Source organism: Aquila chrysaetos, chromosome Z (assembly GCF_900496995.4).
Source record: "Aquila chrysaetos chrysaetos chromosome Z, bAquChr1.4, whole genome shotgun sequence".
In the NCBI taxonomy this organism is placed as follows: Eukaryota; Metazoa; Chordata; class Aves; order Accipitriformes; family Accipitridae; genus Aquila; species Aquila chrysaetos.
The window spans coordinates 32,134,643-32,161,390 of record NC_044030.1 but is presented as its reverse complement, the minus strand read 5'-3'; the positions used below and the strand labels follow the sequence as shown (position 1 = coordinate 32,161,390).

General features: G+C 40.8%; 1 protein-coding gene across 3 annotated transcripts in view; it reads left to right on the top strand.

Annotated features, from left to right (window-relative positions):
• LOC115336465 (E3 ubiquitin-protein ligase KCMF1) overlaps positions 1–21,854 on the top strand; it is a 55,490-nt gene extending 33,636 nt beyond the window's left edge. For all 3 annotated transcript variants that reach the window (XM_030003443.2, XM_030003444.2, XM_030003442.2), the window contains 5 exons: positions 4,940–5,079; positions 12,233–12,334; positions 16,309–16,483; positions 19,186–19,468; positions 21,220–21,854. In XM_030003443.2, the coding sequence (XP_029859303.1) occupies positions 4,940–5,079; positions 12,233–12,334; positions 16,309–16,483; positions 19,186–19,468; positions 21,220–21,481 (962 nt within the window). In that variant the 3' untranslated portion in view covers positions 21,482–21,854. The remainder of the gene's footprint in view (positions 1–4,939; positions 5,080–12,232; positions 12,335–16,308; positions 16,484–19,185; positions 19,469–21,219) is intronic.
• Positions 21,855–26,748: the final 4,894 nt, after the last annotated feature.

Here is a 26,748-nt window from a genome sequence, read left to right as displayed (position 1 = left end):
TGTAGTCCAGTTTTCTTTTTTTACTAAGCAACTGTATCTTCCTAGCTACTTTGAAAAGAGGGCTTTAGAGCTCCAGAGGAGTTTGCTGCTTTTGTGTAGGAAGGTATTTGCAAAGAACCAAAATACACTATCTGATGAAAGATTTCTTTGTGGCCAGAAGGGGTAATTCTTTGGTCATGGGCCAGTTCCATCATAACAGTAATACAACTGTAAATGAAAACAGTAATACAATTGTAGGCTGCCTCACTTCTGCAGCCATGGGGGCGTGGCCTTTTCATTTTTTCCCATGCTACCTCTAATTGTTAGGGTCTTCCTTAGCAAATGAGCCTTTGATAATCAATAACAATGACTGTTCTTGATTTTTAGGATTTTGATGTACTTGTAAAAACAAAACGGGTCGAGAAATATCGATTCAGTAACTTCAACACTAAAACTGGGCACACAGATTCATGATATCACCTAATTACCACGTGGGGGGGGTTGTGTTTGGGTTTTGGTTTTTTTTTTTAATTTGTGTTATATTTTAGAAGGAAACTTACCTGGTGACCTGTATTTCAGATTAGAAAAGGAACAGATTTTGATTGTTAGTGGTAGAGTGAGGTTAGAGTTGAGGAGGAAAAAAAAGGGAGGTATAAACTTTCAAGGGAAAAATATTTGGATTTTCCAGTGACTGATCTCACTTCTGACAGGCACATTTTAAATTTTTTTTTCTAGGTGAAGGCATATTTATTCAGCATGTGCATGTACGTTTGCTGTGCGTTATGAGAAAGATGTGGAAGGAGGTATATGCAGGAGTATAATCAGGAGGCTGGAAAGAACTCAGATTTTTATTTTTCTAATTAATAAATGGCTTGTTTCATATTCTCTAAAAGCAAGGACCAGAAACACAGAATTTGACAGTACTCATCAAGCCTCTCCCCTCTGATAGAACAGTGTGTACTGCTGGAATTCCTGACATCTGGACTAAGCTAACAACATATCTAAGGAAAAGATATTTTTACCTGCATGCTAATCTATTTACCACTCTCTTCAAATTGGTTGTTGTCCTGTGCCCTTTGCTCAGCAGGGAAGTTGGAGTTGGTACTTCTGCCTTACTTGAAAACACTTACATTCATGAAGTAAGGTTTATAGGTAGAGTTTTTTAGACCACCTGGTAATTTTGAGGGATTTTGTTTGTTTGTTTATGTAGTAGATGCAGCAGTTACCTTTTATATGCAGGTCCTCTAAAGAATAAGATCATTTGCCCTTTTTTCCGTTAGCTTGGCCCTTTGCGTCATCATCATCATCATCTTGTTTTATCCAAATCAGTGTATAAGACGCCAGGACTTGGAAAATTCCCAGAAATTAGTCTGCTCAACTAGAAAGAGTCTTTAAAGGAGAATTTGACTTGGTGTTATTGCATGTGTGTGTGTATGTTTGCAGTGATGGAGAATTTCAGTTTTCCAATCAGTAAATAGGTATTTAATCATCATCATGAGGATCATACCAAAGCTTGAGGGAAATCAGAGGATCAGCTAAACAAACTGTCATTAGCTTTTGATGTGTTTGTGATTGGCATTTTTGCTATTCCCACAGGTATGCAGACCTTTTTTGTAGAAGTTCTTGTTCAATTATTTAGCTTCAGAGAACAATACAGGATTTGCATGTTCTATCTTGGGCAGATTAAATGCAGTTAAGTTTGGAATTTTTCTTAACTATTCAGTTCAAAAGTTTGGCCATCTTTCTTACTTTGTTCCCAGAATCTTTATTTAACTTCCAACTCTGTTTTCTTTAGGACACTGAAAAAGTGAGAATGGAAGTTTACATTTCTTCTGTGCAGTGACACTGTAGAAGAAAGAATGCTTTTAAAGATTTCCTTTTTGCTGTATACTGCAAAACTTGTGTGATGAGCTGCTTTAATTAGAATTTTTCTTCATTTAATTGCAAGGAGGATTCTTTCATCCGTCTTCATTGAAGCATTTTGCTTTTATCTGTTCTAGACAGCCATCATTTTGAATTCTTTGCCTTACAGATACATTTTTCTGAAAGAGTATCTGTTCCAGAGCCTGTATGGCTGCTCCATTCAGAGACTGTTTTATTGACTGCTTAGAACTTTGTCCCATGTAAACCTTGTTCGTGCTTTCCTCATTTGAAACCATGACATGTGTAAATTCTTCATATTTGAATGTGCTGCAGCATATTGGTAATTTTTTTACCTGCAGTCAGGTTTTTGGCTGCATCAGAATGGGAGCCTGAATGTGATTCTTGGAGAAACTTTCAGAGGAGCACTCAGTGAAATATGTACTGAAGTGGCACTGGTTAGGAGCTCCAAAATCTTGAAGTTCTGTGAATTCTGTAGATCTGTGTGTTGTATCTGAAACAGTCTCCATAACACCTCAAACTTGGAGCAGGTTAATTTTCATGTAAGTCTTTATTGCGTATCATGTAAATAAGAGGAGAGTGGAAGACTTGGAAACAGGACTGGTCACTACCTGGAAAATATGTTCTGTAATTTTAGAGAACTATTCAAGTCAAAAGATAGTTGTACATGTAAGTAAATCTAATTGGTTCATCCTGTGCTCAACACCTGTACATAGGGGCTGTCACAGTTCTGAATGCTAATGGAGTAATCCTGCCTCAGACCCAGTTTTTTTGGTCACCTGCCAGAGTAATTGTAGTACCAATCTACTCACATAGAATAAACACAAGCTTACTGTGAGTAATGGATAAGAACTACAGATAGTTTTAAAAGCTTTGATGTGGGGGAATTTGCTCCTGTTCCTGTTTTTGAGCATTCAGAACATGCTCTAAAGCTGAGTGATACTTAGTTTATAAACCACCAAAGAAGCAGTTTTAAGAGTTTGAGAGACACTTTCTTCCAATCTGGTAGTATTGTTGTCTTCAGTTGAATATGGTGTACTTAAGTGTTGGCCAGCAACCTCTCTTAGAAATGTGGGGAGGTAGACCTTCCTCTTCATAGCTTCACTGGTTCTTCCTGTGGGTTTATAGGGCATCAGGTAAGGACAGATGAAGACATACCACATGTCTTGTTGTTAGGATGCCAGCTGGATGCCTGACAACCTGTCGAGGAAATGCCCATCGTTTGTGTATTGGGTGACTTGAATACATTCAGAACTGAGTCCTGATACATGTTGTGCAAGGACCTTTGGGATTTCCCTCTAGTAATGATTCCAGGCATCTGTTTGTGTCAGTACTATATAAACAGCTTTCAGGTTGGGGGGCAGGGGTTGCTGATCTTTCAGGCATGCCTTCTGACTTGCATCATGCGGACTTTCAGTCTGTATAGTTCTCCATTTCAGTCATATCTGATGTGCAATTCCATTCTCTAATGAAAAGTTACTTCTGTGCTTTACTACTGTATAAAACATTTAATGGCATCTTAAATGCTGCTTTGGAGACTTACATAAGGCTTAATTGGCTGGGAACGTTTTACTTTGAGTAGTTGGACATAATGTTTTCCTCACGTGTATGTGAATAAATGAACCTAGATTCAGTATGGTACTCAACTGTAGTGTCATAGTTAATTTGATGAACCAGTTAAAATGCTCGGTGTGTCGGGTATTGTTTCTTCTTTGACAAGGCTATCTGTCTAATTGGGAATTTCTTACCATACCTGTTAAAGGGCTATCTTTCTCTCATCCTCCAGCATTTAAATTCTCTGGAAGCAGTTTCCAAATAAGGGGAACAGGGTGAACATAAACTTTCTTCTGCAGTGTATTCAATCTGATTGTGTATCTTTAACTCTGAATATTAGCATGTTACTAAGAAGTTCATTTCCTGTATTGGTCTTGGAGCGTTAGCCCTCAAAACCTAGTTACATGTAAAAAACTATCTGTGAATTATAGTGAAAAATATAGTGAATTATAAATATGTACATTTTTAGCTTAAGCATTATCTTTTCTAAGGCCGCAGAAACAAAAGTACAGTTCTGTTCTTCTTAGTCATGTCCTAAAGAGAGGTCAGTAGCAGAAGATGTCATAAATCTTAGGAAGCTGCAACTTAAGCCATCCGAAGGACATATTCCTAACACATTAGATAGATTCTGCCTTGTGGTGCAGAACATGAGTTCTAGTATCTGTTCAGACTTGTCCAATCTTTAATTTATAGCAGAATATTAATAATTCTATGAAAATATTTTTCAGTTACTTATCAGTGAGTCCTAGAAAACATGTCACTGAAAAGATTTTAACCTGGAGAAAATCATACTTTTTATCTTGATGTGAATGTGAAGTTTATTCATGTGTCCTGTAGAATACATAATACCTGCAGAAGACAAGAGAAAAGCATTCTTTTCTTGCATGGTTTCATAAGTTTTCATGTTAAGTTTGGGGAACTTCTATGTTAGCAACTTAAAAGTGTCTGCTTTTCATCAGTAGTGCCAAAGTGCTTAAATTCAACACAAAGTTGCAACCAGTGTGTAACCTAATCAGATTCCTTTTTCACTGTCAATTTTTTATTATATATTTAAGACACTTCTAAAACTACTTATTGCAAAGCAGTGGTTCAGCTATGGCATAAATATTGACATGGTATCACTGAGGACTTCTAAATTTTAATGTAAATTTTTGAGGTACTGTTGAGAGTTCAGCTTTTGAAAACTCATGTTATGATTGAAAATTACCATCGGTGACCCTGTACATGGGATAAGAAGGGTAGCGGAAAAGTGAAGGTTTGACAGTATCGGCATCATCATCATAGGAGTCTTTGCTGCTACTGAATATTAGAAAACTGTGTTATGTTTGCTAATGAAAATGAAAGGTAGTCTGTCTGTTTTTTGTCATCAGTAATTGAACACTTCTTGAGTATCCATTTCAATTAAATACCAGATTAATTTGGCAGTGATTACATTGAACTACATTTATAAAGAGAGGTTTACATGAACAAAATAAATTATGCTATTGCTTTGAATTAACCTCTCTTTAAACACTTTCTGTTCCAGATTTGTACTATGGTGGAGAAGCTTTCTCTGTAGAGCAGCCACAATCTTTTACTTGTCCTTATTGTGGGAAAATGGGTTACACGGAAACATCTCTTCAAGAACATGTTACTTCTGAGCATGCAGAAACATCAACAGAAGTGGTAAGAAGTTTCAGAGTTGGCTTTCAGTTGTGGTGGAAATATATTAAAAAGAATCTCTCTTCTGGAAAACTGGTATCCTCCTGTTTCTCTTTCTTGAAGTATGAGTTCGTTTAACTGCTTTTTAAGTAGACATACCTGCATTTGACAGTGACATCAAAATTATTCTATGTTTCATGGGTATCGTAATATAATGAGCTTGCTTTTTCTTTTATGGTTGCTGTTCGGTTGTCCTGATGTAAATGCTGCTATGTTTAGGAGTTTATTATCCTGCAAGACAAAATTTAGAATGTTCTCATGGTTATTCTGTGTAGCTGTGTCTCCCTTTTCACAACCAGTATGTAATTGTCCTGGAAGGTCATAGCTGTGCCAGTCTTTTGTAACTGTAAGAGAGAGTAAGACATGCAGACAGTTTGATGTGTTTTTCAAATAGCTTTTGTAATGGACCTGGTGTATTTATGCAGTGGAAGTTGTCATTCTTTTGAAATGCCTGTTGTTAAAGCAGGGGTTTTTCCTCCATCCCTAACCATTAGGACACTTGATATGGTTAAAAATGTACTTCTTAAACAAAAGTCAACAGAAATACTTTAATATGAGTTGTTAGCTCCGGCTATCCTGATTGTCTTTGGGAGCAGGAGAAACTAGGTTAGCAGAACAACATCCAGGGTGCTCTTGTCTGGTTAACTGTTGTACCATAGATTCCTAGAAAAATGTGAATGCTTGAAGTGGATTACTCATCACTAATACATTGTGAAGAAATTACTTACAAATAGGTTGTCTATTCTAATCTTCTAGTTTTCTTAACTTCCAAGGAATTCTGTGGAAGAAAATGGACCTTTCCTCTCTAAGCCTGTTAAGGATTGTGTGCGAAGGAGTGATAGGGGAGGTGGTTTGTGGACCTTTTTGAGACTCAAAGGCATTCTGATCTTTCCATAAGAAGTGAAACAGTTTACTTACCATCAGTTGCACTGTAGGATCATAATTAAACATACTGACACACTGCAATTTTTATCATCTCCTTGAGTTTTTTCTTTAACTTTGAAACAAGTGTCAACCATTTAAGTTCCACATTTGGATGACTTTCTTCGGTGGCTTAGTGTTGCAATTCTTAGTTGCACCACTTGATGTCAGTGATATGTTCCTGACACAGAGTGTTAAGATTCCAGGTTTTTAGGTTTGACTCATTCTTATTTGCAGCTGTGACTTCTAGAACTCAGTACCTAAAGCCTGGGAAAAAAAAAAAAAAAAAAAAAAAAGATTCTTTCTGTTTTGTGAGTCAGTCTGCAACATTGTTATATCTTTGTTCCAAACAATGATAAAGGACAATATTTTAATCCTTGAATATGATTGTATATGTTTGTGCTAAGTTTTTAATCTAGCTTTTGTGATAAATGTTTAGTGTGCATGCACATAAAACTACTTGGGTATTGCAGTCTTACTGTAGATAGTGAAAGAATACAACATTACTAAAGAGGAAAATGTTACGGATTCTAAATGTTTGTGGTCTTAGGCTTTCAAGCAATTATTTCTGTTTAGATACTGAGCTTGTAGTCCTTGTAGTATCTCTGTCCATCCAAAGATGTGTTTTATTTTGGATATTTATTTTTAGATCTTTAGGGGAGGTTTACAGGGATGGAACTACTTTTATTTTACAGCCTTCAACCCCCACTCCCCCCACCCTTGTTTTTCAAAGAATAAGTTAAAGAATTTTTGGTCCATTAAATTTTGCCATATCTATGTTCAGAGTTGTGCAGATAAGAAGTTTATTTTCTGCTGATTTTTCTCAGGTATTTGGCATTGGTATGTACAGCAATGTTAGGTACTTGTGGGCAGGAATCACAGACAGACTGAGGTTGGAACGGACCTCTGGAGGTAATCTTGTCCAACCCCCTGCTCAAGCATGGCCACCTACAGCTGGTTGCCCAGGACTATGTCCAGACAGCTTTTTAATATCTCTGAGGATAGAGACCACAGCCTCTCTGGACAACCTGTGCTAGTGCTCAGTCACCCTCACAGTGAAAAAAATGTTTCCTGATGTTCCTGAGGAACCTCCTGTGTTTGAATTTGTGCCCGCTTCCTCTGGTCCTGTCACTGGGCACCACTGGAAAGACCCTGGTTCTGTCCTTCTTTCACCTTCCCTTCAGGTATTTTATGTGCATTCATAAGATCCACCCCACTGACCCTGCTCTTCTCCAGGCTGAACAGCCCCAACTTTCTCAGCCTTCCCTCATAGGAGAGATGCTCCAGTCTCATAATCATCTTTGTAGCCTGTGGACTCTCTCCAGCATGTGCACGTCTCTTGTATGTGGAGCCCAGAACTGGGCAGAGCGTTCCAGGTGTGGCCTCACCAGTGCTGGACAGAGGCAAAGGATCACCACCCTTGACCTGCTGGCAACATTCTTCCTAATGCAGCCCAGGACACCGTTAGCTTGCTTTGCCACAGGACACATTGCTGGGTCATGGTCCACCAGGACCCCCAGGTCCTTTTCCGCAAAGGTGCTTTCCAGCTGGGTGGCTTCCAGCGTGTGCTGGTTCCTCCCCAGGTGCAGGACTTTGCACTTTCCCTATTGAACTTCATGAGGTTCCTGTTGGCCCTTTTCTCCAGCCTCTTTAGGTCCCTCTGAATGTCAGCACAGCTCTCTGGCATATCACCCATTCCTCCCAGTTTTGTGTCATCAGCAAAATTCCCAGTGATCACCACCTTCTGAGCCCAGCCATTAAGCCAGTTTTCACTCCAGCTCACTGTCTGCTTATTCAGCCTGTGCATCAACAGCTTGTCTATGAGGATCCTGTGGCAGACAGTGTCAGAGGCCTTACTGAAATCCAAGTAGACTATATCCACAGCTCTCCAGTCATCTACCAGGCCGGTCATTTCATCATAAAAGTTTATCAAGTTGGTCAAGCATGACTTCACCTCTATAAAGCCATGCTGACTACACTTGGTGATTTTCTTGTCTTTTAATGTGCATGGAAATGGTGTGCAGGGTTAGCTGCTCCATCGCCTTCCCAGGGATCAAGGTGAGCTGACCAGCCTGTAGTTCCCCAGGTCCTCCTTCTTACCCTTCTTTAAGATAGGAGTGACATTTGCTTTACTGCAGTCCTCAGGCACCTCTCCCAGACACCATGATTGATCCAAGATTATTGAGAGCAGTCTCGCAATGATATCTGCCATCTCCCTTAGCACTTGTGGGTACATCCCATCACAGCCCATGGACTTAAGTATGTCCAGTTCACTTAAGTATTCTCCAGCCTAATCCTCTTCTACCAGGGGAATGTCTTCCTTGCTCCTGACTTTTCCTCTGGCTGCTGGGGCCTGGAATTCTTAAAGGCTGCCCTTGCTAGGAGAGACTGAGGCAAAGGAGGCATTCAGTACTTCAGCCTCTTCTGTGTCCTGTGTAACCAGGTCCCCCATCTTCTGAGCAGTGGGCCCACATTTCCCTAGTCATCTTTTTATTGCCTGCATACATCTAGAAGCCCTTCTTGTTGCCTTTGACATTGCTCGCTGGGTTCAATTCCATTTGGGCTTTAGCTTTCCTCACTTTGTCCTGGGATCCTCGGATAAAATTTCTGTATTCATCCAAGGTTACCCTAGGAGGTTAACCTCTGTATGTTTCCTTTTTGTGTTTGAGTTTGGTCAGGAGCATCTCGTTCATCCACGTACGCCTCCTGGCATTTTTGCCTGACTTCAAGAGTGTTCTATCCCAATGGATATGAGGTTGGAGGGGATGATCCTTCAATATTAGCAAGCTTTCTTGGGTCCCTTCTACCCTCCAGGGCCTTATCCTATGGGACTCCTCCAAGCAGATATTTGAAGAGGCCAGAGTCTGTTCTGAAGTCCAGGATTGTGAGCTTGTTTTTCATCTTTTTCCCCACCCTCAGGATCCATCTCAAGGTCACTGTAGCCAAGGCTGCCTTTGACCTTCACATCCCAAATGACCCCCTCCTCACTGGTGAGTATGAAGTCCAGCACCTCTCCTCATTGGCTCCTCTGTCACTTGGAGGAGGATGTTATCATCAGTGCACTCCAGGAACCTCCTGCATTGCTGTCATGCTGTGTTGTCCCTCCAGAAGATACCGGTGTGGTTGAAGTCCCCCATGAGGACCGGGGCCTGCAAGTGTGAGGCAGCTCCTACCTGTCTGTAGAGGGCCTGTTCCATTTGTTCTTCCTGGTCAGGTGGCCTATAGTAGGCCCACTATAATGTCGTCACCTTTGCCTGTCCTCTCTTTAATCCCAACCCATAAGCTCTCCATCTTCTTTCATCCCCAGGCACAGCTTCATGCATTCCAGCTGCTCTCTCACATAATGGGCAAGCCCCTCTTCCGCTCCTTTCTAAAGAGCCCATATCCCTCCATTGCAACAGTCCAGTCATGGGAGCCATACTGTCATGTCTCTGTGATCCCAAGGAGATCGTAGCCCTGCAACTGCACGCAGATCTCCTAACTCATCATGATTATTCCCCATGCTGTGTACATTAGTATACAGGCACTTTGGAGAGGAATCCCACCATGTTGAGGTCCTGGAGAGGAAACTCCAGGAGGAGAGTTTCATGATACTTCCTTGAAGGTGATTGTTTTAATTCTGGGTACTTTAACTGAAAATTATATGGGTGTCTATGGAAGTAGTCATAAGTTTTGTGATTAAGTCTCTAAGGTTACACGCTAAAAAGAATAAATCATATGATTTTGGTACTAGAACCTCAGTCATTACCAGTATTTCTTCACCAGTAAATGTCCAAGGGTAATGGTAAGTGCTATAAGGCAAGTGCAGAAGAATCTGGCTGTCAGTATGATGATTGTTATTGTTGGTGTTGGGTTTCAGGTCAGTCAACTGTTCCAGATGAAATGCAGCATTCAACTACAAGTCTGCTAGCATTGTAAATATAAAAATTTTAGGAAACTTCATCAAATGTCATCTTCAAATCTCATTTCAGAACAGAGACAAATTTTCTACTATTCCATTGCACTGCAGCAACTTTCTCATGTTTAGCAAGGCAGTAACTAGGCTCCTTGTTCATGGACTGCGAGGACTAGGTTGTTGATCTGTTGCTGAATAAATTGAGGAGAGCTTTTCTTGCAGTAATGAAATGGACAATCTGAGACAGTCTGAATTGTTCCTGTTTCCCTTCTTGAAGATTACAGTGTCTCTTGTTGAGGTTACAGAAATACTGTCACTTAAAGTGGTTACCTTGTATGTAAATAGGGAGGTAGTGGTAATACAAGCACACTTCTGGAAACTGGCAGGTATTCTGTGAGCATGACTTAAGACTTTGCAGTCATCTTTCAGACATCATTCAGGGTAACATGATTTTTTAATACAAATGGTCGTAACTTCAGGAGAAACTTCTGACAATGTTTTCCTTCCATCTGCACCATTTGTTCTTGCATGTTCTATTAACAATGATTTTTAGCTGTGTCACGCTTAATCAGTGATACTGCAGTCTTTGTTGTGATTTTGCCAGAGCTTATGCTTAATTAAATTTTTGTGTGTAACAGTGCTTCAGTAGCTTTTCGCAGTCAGAGAGTTCTTGGAAGTTTAGTTCATGTTTAGAATTAGGGTTAGCATACTTAGATTCCCTCCTCCTCATTTTTCCTTATAACTTTTTGCTAGCTGATGTTTTTCCGAGGACTGTGTCTCCTTTTCAGGCAAATATGCGCAGTTCATAATGCCTTTGTGCTGTTAGCAGGAGAACTTTCTTTTCCGTTGCTGATTTCAGAAGTGTGTTGTTCTTAAGTTGGGGTTCTGCTTCCTCAGAGTAGCTTAAATGAAAAAAGATTGCTTTGAAGGTGTTGTCTCCTATTGGTATGAAACATATTCTTGAAGATTAAGCATCTTACAAGTTTATGGACTTCAGAACCGTCTGTCCAATATACATCTGTTCCTATGTCCCTACAGGGTAGCTGTATGATATGTTGGTATAGTTGAGTATTTATTGTATTACGCTGTAATAAGATGTCTTTGCTCTGTAGTGTGTCCACTTGTATGGCTTCTGTAGTGGTGAAAAATCTGGGAAGAGGAGTTCTGTGAAGAGAAATGCTTAACATTGGAAATAAAAGGGAAGGGGTTGTAGCAAAAAACTTAAAATGCCTTGCTTTCTGCTCAGAGCTGACTACTAAAATTAAAGTGGTATTAAAGATGTAGCAGCTGCTGTCAAAAGCAGCTGAGATTTTACAGTACACTGTTTCAAGACCTTGTCCTCATCTCCATAAGAGTAAGACAGATGTGTGTGCTATTACATAGGTGTTCTTAGTGTCCACGGTCTTTTGAGATCACCTGTCAACAACTTGAGTGTATGCATGAAGAGCACTGGGAACCTGGGCTTTATGTTGCAGCCAGAGTTGCTCCATAAAGTGAAGACTATTTGACTGTGAGGAACAGATAGAGAAATTAATAGACAGCAGCTGCATTTAAACTGTCAAAGTGCTGTTAATTTGAGCTCTTAACATTTGGGGGAAGAATTTTGTGGAATGGATTTTTTTGTTTGTTTTTCATCTGTAAAGCTTTAAAATCAGTCTACAAAACGACTGTAAAGAAAAATGGAAGATGCTTTTCAAGCTGTTTGTGGAGTCATTCAAAAAACAAGTCATAATTATGGCAATTGTAATGGCACTGTTTGTCTACTTAGTTAACATGTGTTTTGGTTTTAAAAAAACAAACAAGCCAAAGACAGAAGTCAGTGCCTTCTCCCAAAATACTGTTTTGTAGGCATATGGAGATCAGCCCTTCTCTGCCAAACCTGTAGTTAGGCACTGCCTGGATGGATGGTCTCAGTTTGATACTTCAGCAAACATTTATATGTGGTTCTGATTCCTCTGCTGGGATGAGTGTCAAGCAGGCAAATAGTTATCCTGTGTAATGAGCCTCTACTGTCTGTGGCAGAATTGGAGTACAAAGACTAATTTTCAAGACATGCAAATTCAATTTGAAAATTTTAGCTCAGGTTTTCATAGCATTCTGAAAAACATAAAGATATCTAAATTGATGTCTGCACTTGAATAAGTTTTCTGGGTTTTTGGAATATGTTGCTGTCCAGGTGTTTGTGCATACCTAGAATGTGATTTTAAAACAGAAGAATCAATGTCTAATGATTGACTTGATACAAGTTCTGTTTTGTGTAAAATGTATAAAGTTGGGTTTTTTCTCGCTTTGTCATTTCAGATTTGTCCAATATGTGCAGCATTACCTGGAGGGGATCCGAATCATGTCACAGATGACTTTGCAGCTCATCTTACACTGGAACACAGAGCTCCTAGAGATTTAATATCCTTTCCAAGTTGAGGCAAAGAGGCTAGACTGTTTCATCTCGTAGCCATGATGACTTGTTTTGATTTTTATAGTAAAAAAACAAAAAGGTTCATTTGCTAGTTTAAAAAATTATAAATACCAGATTGTGAACAGACTGTAGGTATACTTGACAGTGCTTTTTGCTCTAACAGCAGAAACATTTAAAGAAACTTTGACACTGAGATGTTTTTCTGCTTCCACTGTGGTTTATCCTGCCTGATCATTAGTCTTGATGTATCCAGATTCAGTAGTCTGCTGTAAGTATTTGTGACATGAAGATGATGATCCAAGGGTGATTTGAGCTGAGCTGGTCTTGACGAATGATTTTAAACTTGCTTAACGACTTTTAACACCATATTTTAATAACATACTTTCATAGGTTTACTGACATTTTGTAATTAGCAGCAGGTTATGCAGATGTATCTGCGCTTGATGGTTGAAGAGCTGGAACTATTGGTTTTTTTTAATCCTTGTTCTAGGAATATTTTTCTTTTTTAATTATCCACCCCCCCCCCCCCCGATTAACTGATGAAATGGTTTTTTGCTTGGGCTTTTTATTTAATATATGCAGGCTATGCAACCTACCTACAGTAAGTAATCTCTCTGAAGTATTCCTTTGTGTCTCATTTAAACAAACAGACAAAAAGACTGCATTATTACCTTGATAGTGGCTTTTTTGTTTAAAGATTTTTAAAAAGGGGGGGGGGGGGGGGGAAGTCTTAAGTCCTAGCAACAGGAGTAAAAACAAAAGTCCAAGCCCAAGCAACTGGAGCTTGTTATGCTAACAGAAGGGAGACAGCATTTAAGAAGGTGGCTCCTTTTCAGTTACGATTGTGTTTGGTTGCATTTAAGTTTGTTAGTGTTACCGTGATTTAGGGTCAGGACAGACTAAATGCACATGTTAAATACTACACAATAATTGGGTCAGTGTAAAGGACTTTGGGTGTTTATTGGTTCTGTGAAGGCGTAACTAATGATGCAAAGAACACTACAAAGTTAGACAAAAGCAGTTATCTCTACTTCACCTTTCTGTGTAGACAGGAGTGGAGCTCTCAGGAATTGGGAGGAGCAGGGTGCTGAGTGTGGTGGCTCTGGCCATGTGAGCTTGGTCCCAGGTGTCCAGGGAGGTCTTCCACGGTCAGGTGTCCCCCAAGGCAGAGTTGTGCCATCCTCTCTTTTGGGTGGAGGTGGGTTGGGATTGATGAGGGGAGAGCATCTTCCAGACCATTGAATCTTTCCTGGCCTTTGGATGTCTCCGAGACATTGCTTGATGACTGGTGTAGTTGAGTCACTGAGAAATTTTTCTCATAGCAGTTTAGTTCTGCTCTTTCCACCAGTTACAAAGTTTTTCATAGCACTCGCCTAATACACTTTTTCTAACAAAATATACATCCCTAGTAACTACATAGCAATGTACCAAAGGTCAAACTGTGTGCCTGCAACATTGGTTTAACTGCTCTGTAGGCCAGGAAGTTTAAATTTTCCCAGTTAGAGTGAAATTAATTTCCTAGTGAAATGAACAAGATGTCTGATTAGAGTTCATGTTTCTGCAGCTTTTTCTCCCCCTCCAGTAGCAGAGATGGCACCAGATGACTTTTGATTTGGGAATGTCTGAGCTAGAAAAATCAATCTTTTCAAATGTGGAGTAAGGCTTCAATGTCAGCCATCCCAAAATGGATCTTTCTTGGATATATTTCTGGAATACATTGTCCATGACTCAGCATTAAAGACAATGCATGTAGAATTCTCTGTTTGTACACTATTGCTTCAGTGATCAGTGTTGTCAAGTCTACAAAACCTGATAAGTGTATCCTGAAGTGACTATTCTATGTTTGGCTGTACATCATGTCTAGCAACAGGCAGGTCTAAAGTAGGAAAAAAGGAAGAGGAGATGCCCCTTTTCATGCAGGGTCTGGCAGCATAGGAAAGAATAACTGTCAAAGTCAGGGACCTGTTAGAAAGCTGCTCTCTGATACTGTTATATTGCTGTTCTAAACATCTTCATAGGAAGTTAAAGCTGTACAGAACAACTCTCCATGCTCTGTAACAGCCTTCATGTACAAAAAGGAGATAGAAGGCTCTTTGCTTGCACTTTTTGTAGAGTGAAGATTTCTGTTACAGTTTGATGTAAGTTTTTATTGTTGGGTCTGCTAGGGTTCTGAGGAGTGGTCTCATCTTCCAAGTATTGATTAGACATGTGTGATTTGTTTTGGGTTTGATGGGGCTTTTTTCTTAAGTTGTCCCAGAAGGCTGCATGTGTTTCTTGTTATAAACCATGTGCAGCCATTGCAAGATATGTCCTTTATTCCTGCAGTTGGGGGACAACTCTTTAAAGCCCAGTTTCTTACTTCAGCAGGAAAATACTTGAAAAATTGTGAAATATAGCTTTTCAGCATCAATTGTAGAAATAGTTCACGCATGGCTATTCAGTTTACCTGTTTGTCACAAGTTAAGGTTTACAAAGGTTTTTCTTACTCTAGCATAGCAGGTAAGACTTGGGTGCATGCTTAGCTAGTATTTAAAGAATGACGTTTATCTCGAAACATGTTAAAAACTGCAGTTAGGAAAGTTACCCCATAGTCCTGTGCCTGCTTGGAAAATCCCCAGATACTGGCCTTTTCTATCAGGTCTAGTTATGAAAAGCTTGTCAAACTGCGTGGGGGCAGTCGTCCATCTAATACAGTATCTTGTCTCCAGCAGCATCCAGTTTTAGCACACTCAGAGGTGCAAGGCACTCTGTGCTAGGCAAAGTGTGTTCTATGGCAGGGGGGATTTTCCTCCTACACCCTAGATGTTAAGTGTTTTACACTGTAGCATAACTAATAGGTTTGAAAAAGGCAACCATTCTGTAAAATCTTTTTGTAATAGCCAGAAGTTCTTTCTTGCCGTGAGAAGTCTAGTAATTTCTTTCAGTCTTAAATTCTTGACCTCCATGACATCCTGAGGTTCTGCACCATAATTGTTTTTTATGAAAAGTACATTGGACACTACTCTTACACAGTAATTGATACCATACAAGTGGTAAGCATACTATTATAAAAAAAAAAAAAATCATGGGAGATAGGAGGATCTAAGCTAAAAGTCTAATAACAGTAAAATGAAATGTTCAAGCCTATGCTATTTCATTTTGCACTAGTGAATTATACTAGAGTTTTTTTAAAATAAAAGGAAGCCTTATCTGGACTGTCTTACAGGAATCAATGTTAACAATTTTCTGACAAAAATAATCTTTAAATAATTTGTTGATTGTCCCTGAATTTATATGAGAAAACGTATAAAAGGTGTGACTTGAAATATAAGCATCTGATATGGAGAAGTGGGGGAAAATGGGAAAATGAAAGGCGTTGTCATAACTGGAATTGGTGGTATTTCTTTGCCTAAAAGAGGAAAGGTGAAACAAAGTGGTGTGATGAAAGTGCTGAATACTCTGGAAACCTACAATTTTCTTAAGTATTGAAGTGATGAAATTTCTTGGATAAAAGCATGAAGTACAAAAGTCAAAAGGAATACAGTAATTATTATGTACTTTAGATAGGAATGGCAATGAACTTTTTTTATTCTGTTCAATACTTAGCATAAGAATTGGGGAGGGAGAATAAAATCCCTGTGTCTCTGTAATAAGCTTGGATGAACATGCATTTGTCAAAGCTTTCAGATTACTAAGTAGAAAACTTTGATCTAAAAAACCCTAAGAAATTAATGCTGATGTTTCTTCATCATCGTAAGCTGGCGAAATACATGGAGTTTGGTGTACACACCACTGGGTATCGTGAGTTCAGATCAGTAAGACTGACTTGCACCATAGCTACAGTGTACCTTAGCTTTGCTTCTGAAGCTGAATCATTATTTTATGAATGAACAGTGTGCACTTGAGTATTTCACCCGTCAAATGTCCTTGTCATTTTAATACTCAATGCCAAACAGTTCTATTTTCTTAACTTCTTGGTTACGATGAATCCAGTGGTGTTCGGCACGTACGTAGGATGTTCCACCCAGGTCGGGGTTTGGGAGGCCCCCGTGCACGTAGATCAAACATGCACTTTACTACTAGTTCCCCTGGTGGGCTTTCATCTTCTCAGAGTTCATATTCTCCAAGCAATAGAGAAGCCATGGATCCTATAGCTGGTAAGAGCTGTAACCATGAATTTTACCGCAGTGTCCTTCTTACACAGAGAAAGTAGAATTCAAGATGATAGTAGTTCCCCTGCTTTCTGTTGTTACGAAGCTGCATATATACACTCCACAGTGCAAAGTGTGCTTGATGGCTGCTTGCAGGCGAGTAGTGTGCTTGGCTCGTTTTTCACAGGGCCTGTGCATGGAGATGCTGAAGCTGTAACCACTGCCTGTAGCTTGTGCTTTTAATTCTAGACAGTGTAAGGCTTATTTCCAAACCTAATCTATGCACAGGTGTTGTGTATTTTTACAAGTGATTGTGTCCAACTTCCATCACCTACTTCAGTATACCTCATTTTAATTTGCCATGTGGATAAAGGTGTTTATGGAGGAGAGTATCTATCTCAGTGAAGATGAAATTAGCTGAATTTGAGTATTAATGGACTTGCTAATATTACAGATTTTTTTTTTTTTTTTTAAGGTGTACTTGTAAATTCTTTTATAACTGTACTGTTGCAAGTATTTGCAGTGTATTTTGGTCAAGTTTAGAAAAAATGAAGTGGGGAACGTGTCTCATTTTCAACACCATTTTCAACACCAGAAAATAATGAAGATGTGTCTTTAGGATTCCCAGGAATAACTTGTTTGGCGTATGTTTAGCTTTGATGTGAAAATAACTTTTTTTACAGGGAAGTAAAAATAGAGAATGAAGACAATTCTGAAAACAAATATAACTTTCCCTAAGGGGAAATCTAAACATTTTTATGTGGTGGTCTTTGACCATGCCAGCGTAAGTGTCAGTGAAACCTCAGAACTTCTGCCATAATCCACCTTTACTTCAGATGCCAAGAAGGCATAATGCTTCAACTGGAGCTTCCTACTGTCATGTTGTGACTTCTTCAGAGGGAGGTAGTCAGCCAACGTAATGAGGCATTGCCCCTTGAAAGGGGAGGGGTGGCTCCACTGCCTGCGTTAATCATCCCCTTGCCTGCCTTTATCATCCCCTTGCCTGCCTTTATCATCCCCTTGCCTGCCTTCTACTGGCTCTGGTGCTCTGCTGGCCTGCTGTGACCCGATTTAACTCATTAAACTAGCTGGGAAGAAGTATCCAGAGAAGAAAATAAGTTACGCGAGGTCACAGGAGGGTCTGAAAAGGACTAGAGTTTGATCAAGGAGGGAGGATGTTTGTGAAGCCTCCAGTGCAGGAAGACCTTGTCTTTCTCTTACAAGGGCAGCTCGTTCAGCGCATTTAAATGTTGAGTGGCTGCTGAGGTTTGTTTCCAGCCTCACAAGGCCTTCCCACTTAGCAGCATTAAATATGGGTAAAATGGCATTCTTCTGAATCTTTTCTTTTTTGGTGGAAGCTGTGTTTTTGCATTTAGAGTTCAGTTGCGCACTGAACTGTTGCACAACTTATACCAAAGCTGTCTTGAGCTCACATCTGCTTCCAAAATACTGTTTTGCTATACTCTAACTCACACTTTAACTTACAGTGAGAATAAATACATGTAAATCTTGTCTGGAAGTTTGATATGTGTTCCCCTTTACTGGAGTGATAAATAGGAAAGACCACCAGAATTTTTCTGTTTAAAATAAATGAAGTTTATAGCATCTGTTATATATTTTACTCTCCCACCACCCGACCCCCCCCCACCCCGCCCCGGCATTTCTCGTCATTACAATGGAATTAAAAGGTATTTAATCTTGGTATTGCTATCAGTGCTGGTAAAAATGACTTGACCATCCTGAGTTCTTGACATGGAAAACAACTGCATTTTGCTTTATTGCCTCAAAGAAAGCCTTATTTAGAAGGATTATATTTTGTTAATGCAATGGAAGGAAAATTGTCATGACATATATAGTAACTTTGTAATGTAGAGGTGAGGGTCAGAAGCAATATTGTCCCCTACTTCCTCTGCCCTTGCATGAACTACAGCAAGCAGGTGATATAAGAAGTACCTTCTACACAAGGTGTAGAACAGATTCCGCAGTAATGCACTGAGCAGTAATTTGTTGCTATATTTATTTCAAAAAATTCTTTGTGGATGAAACTTGCTGTAAACATTCTATCCCTCTGAATTGGAAGACTTAAGGACAGAGTTTTTTTTTAATTGCTAGTCCTTCTGTGTACTTCTGGCAGAAATAAATTAATACAGCAAAAATGCTTGACCCCTCACGTTTTGATGTGAGGCAATACTTTAATATGTTTTCTTAACTAAATATTTTTTATTAAATGTTTGAACCAACACTACGATATTTCTCTTTGCTGCAGCACAGCTTCCGTCTGTGATATTGGGATGGTGAAGCCTGTGTTTTGAGGGAACTTGTGTTGAGAGGAAAATAAAACCACCAACAAAAGCCAAAATGAAGCAGTTTTAGCCAGTTGCTATTTTGACTTCAAGTTTCACAGAATTGCTGCAGAGGACATAATTTGCCAGGCATCCCTGTAGTTTGGCTCTCCTGTTATTTTGAAGGCATTAAACTTTGAATTCTTATTTGGATAAATCTGCATAAATGAGTCTTCATCTTCCTCACCCTTTGAGACATTGCTAAGACTTTTTTCCAAGAGCTTCATGGGCTCTTCAGCATTATTTGTTCTTTGATTTTATTGATTGAAAAAAGGACTTGATGCACTAGAATTCAGGATGTATTCATTATATTGTGTAATGCTCACTTAAGATCTTTCATCACAGAAACTTTATCTTCTCTGGCAGAGCTTTTATCTCAGCTATCAGGCGTGAGGCGTTCTGCAGGAGGACAGCTCAACTCCTCTGGCCCTTCTGCTTCTCAGTTACAGCAGCTGCAGATGCAACTGCAGTTGGAACGACAACATGCACAGGCAGCAAGACAACAACTGGAGACTGCACGCAATGCAACTAGGCGCACCAACACGATCAATCTCAACACCACTATGACACAATCTACAACAACAACCAACACATCTAACACAGAAAACAGTCAGCAGACTATCCAGAATTCCCAGTTTCTTCTTACAAGGTAACTTGTTCTGCGTATTTACTTACATTTACATTTTACCATTTCTGTTTGCCTTAGCCCTGATAGACACATAGACCTCAATGGAACTGAACTATTTGGAGTTAGGCACATACCCTAGTAAAGCAGTGTCTGATGAGATATATCCCAGAGTTAACAAGCTAATTAATCATACAGAATATATTCACAGTAGACATCAACAGTGGTCACAGAATGTGTAATAAACAAAACTTGCTTCATCCACATTCCTAGCATGAAAGTAAAACTGGTAATTTAATATGCAGGAGCAGCATTTTATAGCTGGCCCAAAGGGAATTAGTCTGCTTTTGGAAAGCCAACTGCAGGAGCTGACTGCAGAAGCAATCCTGTGATTGTCTAATGTTTGCAAAAAGGAGAGGCAATCTCACAAGTGCACTGTACTTTTTTTTGCTGCACCTAGGAATGTGTTCAAAGGATTAGACTTGAGTATGGATTTCTGCAAACCTTGAAAAAGAGACTGGGTTTGAGTTTTGGCTGAATACGTTAATTATGACTCCAGGCAGGGGACTTCTGCCAGATTCTTCAAGTTTGTAGCCAGCATACTGCACTTTTGTTTGCATTTGTAGCATCTTTTCAAACCTGCTGCCTGTCTGCTCCTGTAAGCCTGTAAACATTATTTGCTGCATCTCAGCTTCAAGAGGAACAAAAGGAGTATTTCTTAACGAAATTGTGCTTGTTTCCCCTACTACTTCCAACAAAACAAGTGCATTTCCAGTGATACAAGCATATAGACTTGAGCCGTAATGGAGAGGGAGTGAGTCAAAAGATAGTATTGTTTAACAGGAAATTAGTAACAGCTGAAGGTTGAATAGGGGTGCTCATATAATTATTATTTCTGAGACTGGATAACAAAACAAATAGAGGATGTCTTTTTACAGAATACTTACCTGGTGTAGAAATTATACTTAGATCCCAGGGTTATTTTAAAGAGGAGTCACCCACTATGTCATTCTAGTTCTTTTAGAAGGTTGGCTGTTGACCTGAAATAAAAATGTTTTCCACATCTCCCCTGCCACGCCCTCCATACATACTCTTGTTTGTCTGTTTGGTATTGTGAAAGTGTGTGGGTCTTTTAACAGCTTATGTGTCAAGAAACCTGGATTAGAGTCAATCTGATTTTTATCTAAGTGCAAAATAATACCATGTGGCATCTTTCAATCAGAAACTCATTATTATTTGAGAAACTTAATTGAAGTACCTTCAAGTGTCACAGATTGCTCGCTCCAACTCTGAGAGTTGCAATTTCCTTGCCTATGAGGGCATGCACTATAACCTAGGAGAAGTGGTGGAATGAGCATTGTATAGTGCTTTGGGAATCCCTAGGCTTTACACATGCAGTAATGTGGCTTGTGGCATATGTGAATTTAGAAGTTGACCTAGGAACAAAACAGCCACATACCAAGAGTCTGGGAAATCAACAGCCCTCCCTAAAAAGACTCCTGAATAGCAGGAAACCTCACAAATAGTTTTTTATTTTCCTCTACCTTGAGGTGACACTTGGAATGCTGTTGTAGCAACAAGGAAAGGGTGGTTTTGCTAAATGCATGCCTGTTGTACTGAGGTGTCGGAGGTTGCCAGAGCTGTACGTGTTGAAGGGCAAGCAGAACTATCCTGAAGGAGTGGTTTTCAAGTGCCTTTCAGCGCCTGTCAGAGGTGTCATCAGTGAAATGGGGTTTGACCAACTGCCTGTTTTCTCTTCTCTTGCTGCTGTACAGGTTGAATGATCCGAAGATGTCGGAAGCAGAGCGTCAGTCAATGGAAAGCGAACGGGCAGACTGCAGCCTGTTTGTTCAGGAGCTTCTACTGTCCACTTTGATGCGGGAAGAAAGTTCCTCCTCAGATGAGGATGAGCGGGGGGAGATTGCAGATTTTGGTGCTATGGGCTGTGTAGATATTATGCCTCTAGATGTTGCTTTAGAAAACCTAAATTTGAAAGAGAGTAATAAAGGAAATGAGCCTCCTCCACCTCCTCTTTGATGACATCCCACTTTGCAGACAGTGTCCTCTGTGCTGTATTTGCCAATGAAAGTGGACAACAACTATCTTGGGTTTGTTTTGGTGATTGTAATTTCAGGTCTGTCACTCTTGTTACATTGTGTACATTCAAAAGAAAGAGAGAAAAGATATATATGATAATCATTTCCACTTAACTAATTTTTACTTCTAGCAGGTAAATGTAGGTTGCAGTGCAGAGCAAAAAGCTCTGTGTCCTGTACCTTGACATGCAAAAGGCTCTCCTAATACTCCACATTCAAACTGAAGAGGAAAAAAAATGAAAAATCTCTAATGAAGCTGCTGTGTGTATTTATGAATATTAATGAATAAAAACTGCTTGGATGGTTTACCTTAACTACTGCATGACGTTTTTTGCAGCGTGCATGAGTTTTAGTGACCTTGTCATTTAAAAATTAAATACAAGGAGTAAAACTATAAAACCCGAAGCTTTCCCATAATTCAAAGGTTACGTGACAAAAAGGTTAGTGCTGACTAGCAGTTTGTGGCCACAAAGTAGCTTTTGAATAAAATGTGACAGAATGACATATTTATGTGCTGTTCCTGCACAGGATGGAAACTCTGCAGTGGGATATATTGTGACCAGGGTGTGGCATTTTGCTGTATGTGACCATTTTGTTGCCCTGTTAGCCATCACCTCAATGTGGAGTTGAACTTCATTTTATGCATCTGTAGGAGACACAACAGTAAGGCCACTGCTGGAAGCTACTGCAAGGGGCTTTTGTGTGCCCTAAAATCAAATGATGTTCACTTTTGTTTAAAGTTTTTCCCTTTTGTGGTTGTTAATTTTTTAATTGTTAAATATGTTTTATTCAGGTGTAGAGAATTCATATATTCACTGTGTTTAAAAAAAAAAGTTAACCTGGATCATGTTGTCTTAGTTTAAAAAGCCTTTCACAGTCTCAATCATATTTTGAGTTATTTATGTATTTGCTTCATAGTTTGCAGAGACCTGTCGGTGTCAGGAGAGCTTGAGGATTTGGATTCCCAGATTGTCAGTATATTACAATTGAATTCTTAATGCTAACTTTAGCACCTTTTATTTATTGTTTCTTTTGGTTATTTTTGCTGGTATAAAAAAAGTTGAAAAAGCCTTTTAGTTAAATCATGCCACCTACATGCCTATACTGTTAACCCTACTGGTTTGGAAAAAAGGAGAGTATGGTGTTCTTCTGCATAGAAGTTTACAATAGCCCGAAGACAAGGACAGAAGGGGTATGTTTGGTTTTGGTTTTCTTTCCCCCTTTTTTTTTTTTTTTTTTTTTTTTTTGGATTTTTTTTTTAATGTAAAGTTAGATTATAAAAACAAAAGTGCACACAGCTTCTGATGAAAATTTAAACTAGGCTTATATCGTAATGGTGTCTTTCCAGATCTTTCTCACCTCCCCCCCTCTCTCTTTCTCTGTATTCTTCCATCTCTGCAGCATTGCTAGCGTTTTAGAGGAAATTTACAGACTTGAACACCAGATGGTGTTCTCAGCAGAACTGTGACATGTATGCTAATCCAAAATAACAGCAGCAAAAAGAAGCAACCCCATAGACTGAAGTTTAAGTTCCATTCTCCATTCTTTTTTTTTTTTTTTTTTTTAATCCTCAAATTCTGATTGTTTCCACATAGAGCAGTACTAGTTTTGTTCTCTTTTAGTCTCTGCAACAGAAAATGTTTCAAGGGAAACTTTACATGAGGCCTCTGGTTATCCTGAGAGTTACCCCCAGTAGGGACTTTTTTTATTGATTGTTGAGGATTTTCAAAAATTTTTCAAGCTGTAGTCTTTTCAAACACATCTTCTGCACATTACAGTAAGACACACGGTTCAATAAAGCATTTTCAAGACTGTTGTTCAGTTGATTTTCTTTGGTTTTGATGTATTATGCAGACAGTTTCATTCCAGAGATTTCTGCAGTTGTCGTTAATTCCAACTGTATATAAAATCAGTTCATGCAGAAATCCTGGGTGATTTACATAAACATGTTGTAAAACCGCATGCTTTGGCAGGTGATGAAGTGTGTGATCCTAAACTCTTCACAGGTAGGTGAATTCAAGTTTCCCTGGAACAAGATACATTAAAAATAGCTCTCCTCAGTGTGCTACTTTGAATTGGTCTATGGCTGGTCTCCAGAGGACCCTTGCATGACTTCCACACTCCACTCCACTTGCTTTGAAGAGAACGCAAACCAGTATTATCCGTGTTTATTTAGAGACTGAATACATGCTGACTTGGATTTAAAGGTATTCTTGGGTACCACATTAACTCTTACAAATCTTCAGTTGTTTGGGGTTTTTTTAGGTTTAGAAATAATATGAAATGGCTACCAGGAAGGTGTTTATTCTAGTAGTCTGCCAGTTCCTATTTTCAGGGAAGTGTTTTTCCTTCACAGAGTAAGCTTTGTCAGGACACTATTTTTGTGATGTTTTCACACCATTTGTGTTTATTTTCAAGTTGCTCTGGGCTACAGTGAAAATAGCCATAGGGAACTTTGCAGGAGAATCCTGCAGGGGGTTATGGCCTTGTGCCTGTGAGGGGACAAAAACTGCCACCAAACCAGGTGTCCCTGGAGCCACACCCCAACACACAACACAAACACCACCCTTTCAGAAAAGGGAGCCTGAGTAGTTGGCACTTGCCAGATTCTTGGGAGCGGAGTGAAACCTGCGTCAGACACCAGTGTGTGTTTGTTTTGTGTTTGGTGCAGCTGGTGGGAGCCCTCGCAGAGGTTTTGATGCTGGATGTGGGCTCCTGGGGCGTGCAGGTTCGTCGCTGGGCTGGGGCAGGTGCTGGGTGTTGTGCCTGTGCGCTGCTCTGGCACAGGGCATCCCCCCTATTGCTGATGGCGCACCCGAGGCTGCCTCGTCTTGTACTGCGCAGAGTGTGCCAGCTTTCCCCCTGGAGTCAAGTCTTCAGCTAGTGAGGACCTGCCAAAGAGCCATGTGGGGCAGGGGGCAGGCAGCAGGGCATGTGTTCGTTGCCACCGTTTTGCAGCAGCTGAAGGGATATGTAGACTTCTTTGAAGGTGTTGGGGAACAAGTCCAGCTAGACTGTCCCTGGAAAACTTGCTTGAAATTGCACTATGTTCTGTTTGTAACTTTTAATCTGCTTTAATTAGGGGTCTGTTCGGGTCTGTGCCAAAGACAGACATGAGGTGGTGTGATGAGCAATTAAAATACATCTTGACTTCCGTCCACCTCAAATTTTACTTGCAGTTGTTGTGACTACCTTCCATCAATTCCCTGGGATGTTTAGGGGGTGGGGGGTTGGTTGTGTTGGGGGATTATTTTTTTTTCTCTTCCCCTGCCCTTACAAATCCTTGCTGAGGTAAGACCTTCCTTCTTGGGGTGGAGTTGTGCACCCAGGTAGCTTGTGGACATTGTAGCTTGGTCCAGAAACCAAACATCTAGTTCTATGCACATTTTGCAGTTTTGAGATGCTTGTCTGTTGGGAAGGAGTAAAGGGAATTCTCTGTTACCAGCCAGAAGACCTAGGAGACAGAGATGTTCCACTGCCTCCTGGGACTCAGAAGACCTGAAACAGGAAAGCAGTGAATACATTTGGTATATGAAGACTTGTCCAGTTAGTTACATCACTTCTTACTTAATCTTCCTTTCTTCCCTGACATACCTGACCTTCACTTCTGGATCTGCCTGCTTTGCCAAATAAAAGTGGGATGCCTTGCTGTTTTGAGGCCCTTTTACTCTTTTAGGTCCTGAAGAAAAAGCACTACATATGTGTGCCTAGCGCTGGTGCAAACTCCCCTACACCATGCTGTTGTCCTGGGCTGAAGGGCCGAGTGACATTATCCTCCCTGGCCACCCTGCAGTCCCTGAAGCCAGTCTGGGCTCTGCTTTGTTGCACAGAGGATCTCGAGACAGGCCTGTGTGCATGAAGATTTATTTGTATATATTTATGTGCACTGCACTGTGCTCAGTTACTTGGGGGGGGGGGGGGGGGGTGGGAACCATGCAGCTTCTAGCTTGTGCTTCTTCCGCATGTCCTTTTAACACAGCAGTGGCTGTTGCCTTTTGCAAGAATACCTAATACAGCACAAGGATAAACACACAGGATATAGTGGTAAAAGCAGGCAGGGGGCAGGTAAAAGCAGCTGTGTGTGGGTGTAGGAGAGATACCACTGGAAGACAACCTGCAGTACTGCATCCTCCCCATTGGGCCAGCAACTGAAGGGATAGGGTGAGGGGTGGGCCACAGTTCCTCCCCCCCTCTCTGTGGGGCAAAAGGAAGGGGGTAAATGGTATAGGGAGGTGACCATGGCCTTGTGGGAGTTGATGTGGCAGAGTCTGAGGGACAGGGAAGGGAGGGGGGAGGCAGGAACAAGAGATGCTATTGTGGGTCAGCGCGCTGGGGTGGGTGGCTCTGGGAAGGAAAAAAAGCACAACAAAAGGAAGGAGCAGTTGGCAGTGGGGAAATGACGGGACAGCTGAGGGGATGATGGTCAGAGGCAGGAGATACTGAAGTAATAATGACCAAGATGAAGAGCGACTGGGCTGACGACCAGAGTGCACCACTATCAGCTGGCGGTGAGGCTCTGGCAGGTCCCTGCCTGCACCCTACACTGCCCGTGACTCGGGAGAGAGCTGGCCGCCCCCTCTGGGGCTCTGCTGCCCTCCTCCCCAGCCGGCAGACACCTCACCTCACCCCAGCCCACCGTCCCGGGGCTCTCCCGTCACTGCCGCAGCCATGCTGCAGCCCACGGCAGCGGCTGGCGGGCAGCGCTGAGCACGCACCGGGGGACGCGGGCAGGGGATCCTCTTCCTTCCACAGCGCAGCCCCCGAGAGGCTGCGGCAGGGTCTTGGCACATCCCTCGCAGACACAGCACATTGCGTGACACGCGTGGGCTTAGTCCGTCTTGCTGGCTGTTGCCTTCCCTTTCGGAACTCGCAGTGTTTACCCATGTCTAACACCACCTCCTCCTCCCACCCTGGATGGCAAAGCTGCTTACCAATGCAGAAACAAGGACAACTGTTTCTGTCCGTATTAGAAGTGCTTCCCCCCCCCCCCCCCCCCTTCCTTTAGCTGCCTCTGTAGCTAAACTTCCATCACCAAGAGAAAATTGTACTACTTCTGCCGTTTAGCCTTGGCCCTTTGAGAGGCAAACCAGGTCAGGCAATCCTTGCTGTGATGGGGCAGCCAGATCGGATGCTTTCCAGCAGAAGTCAGGAGGTTTATGGTTTCTGGTGGACTCCTGCTGCTGTCTGCCTGCCTTTCATCCTCCTTTC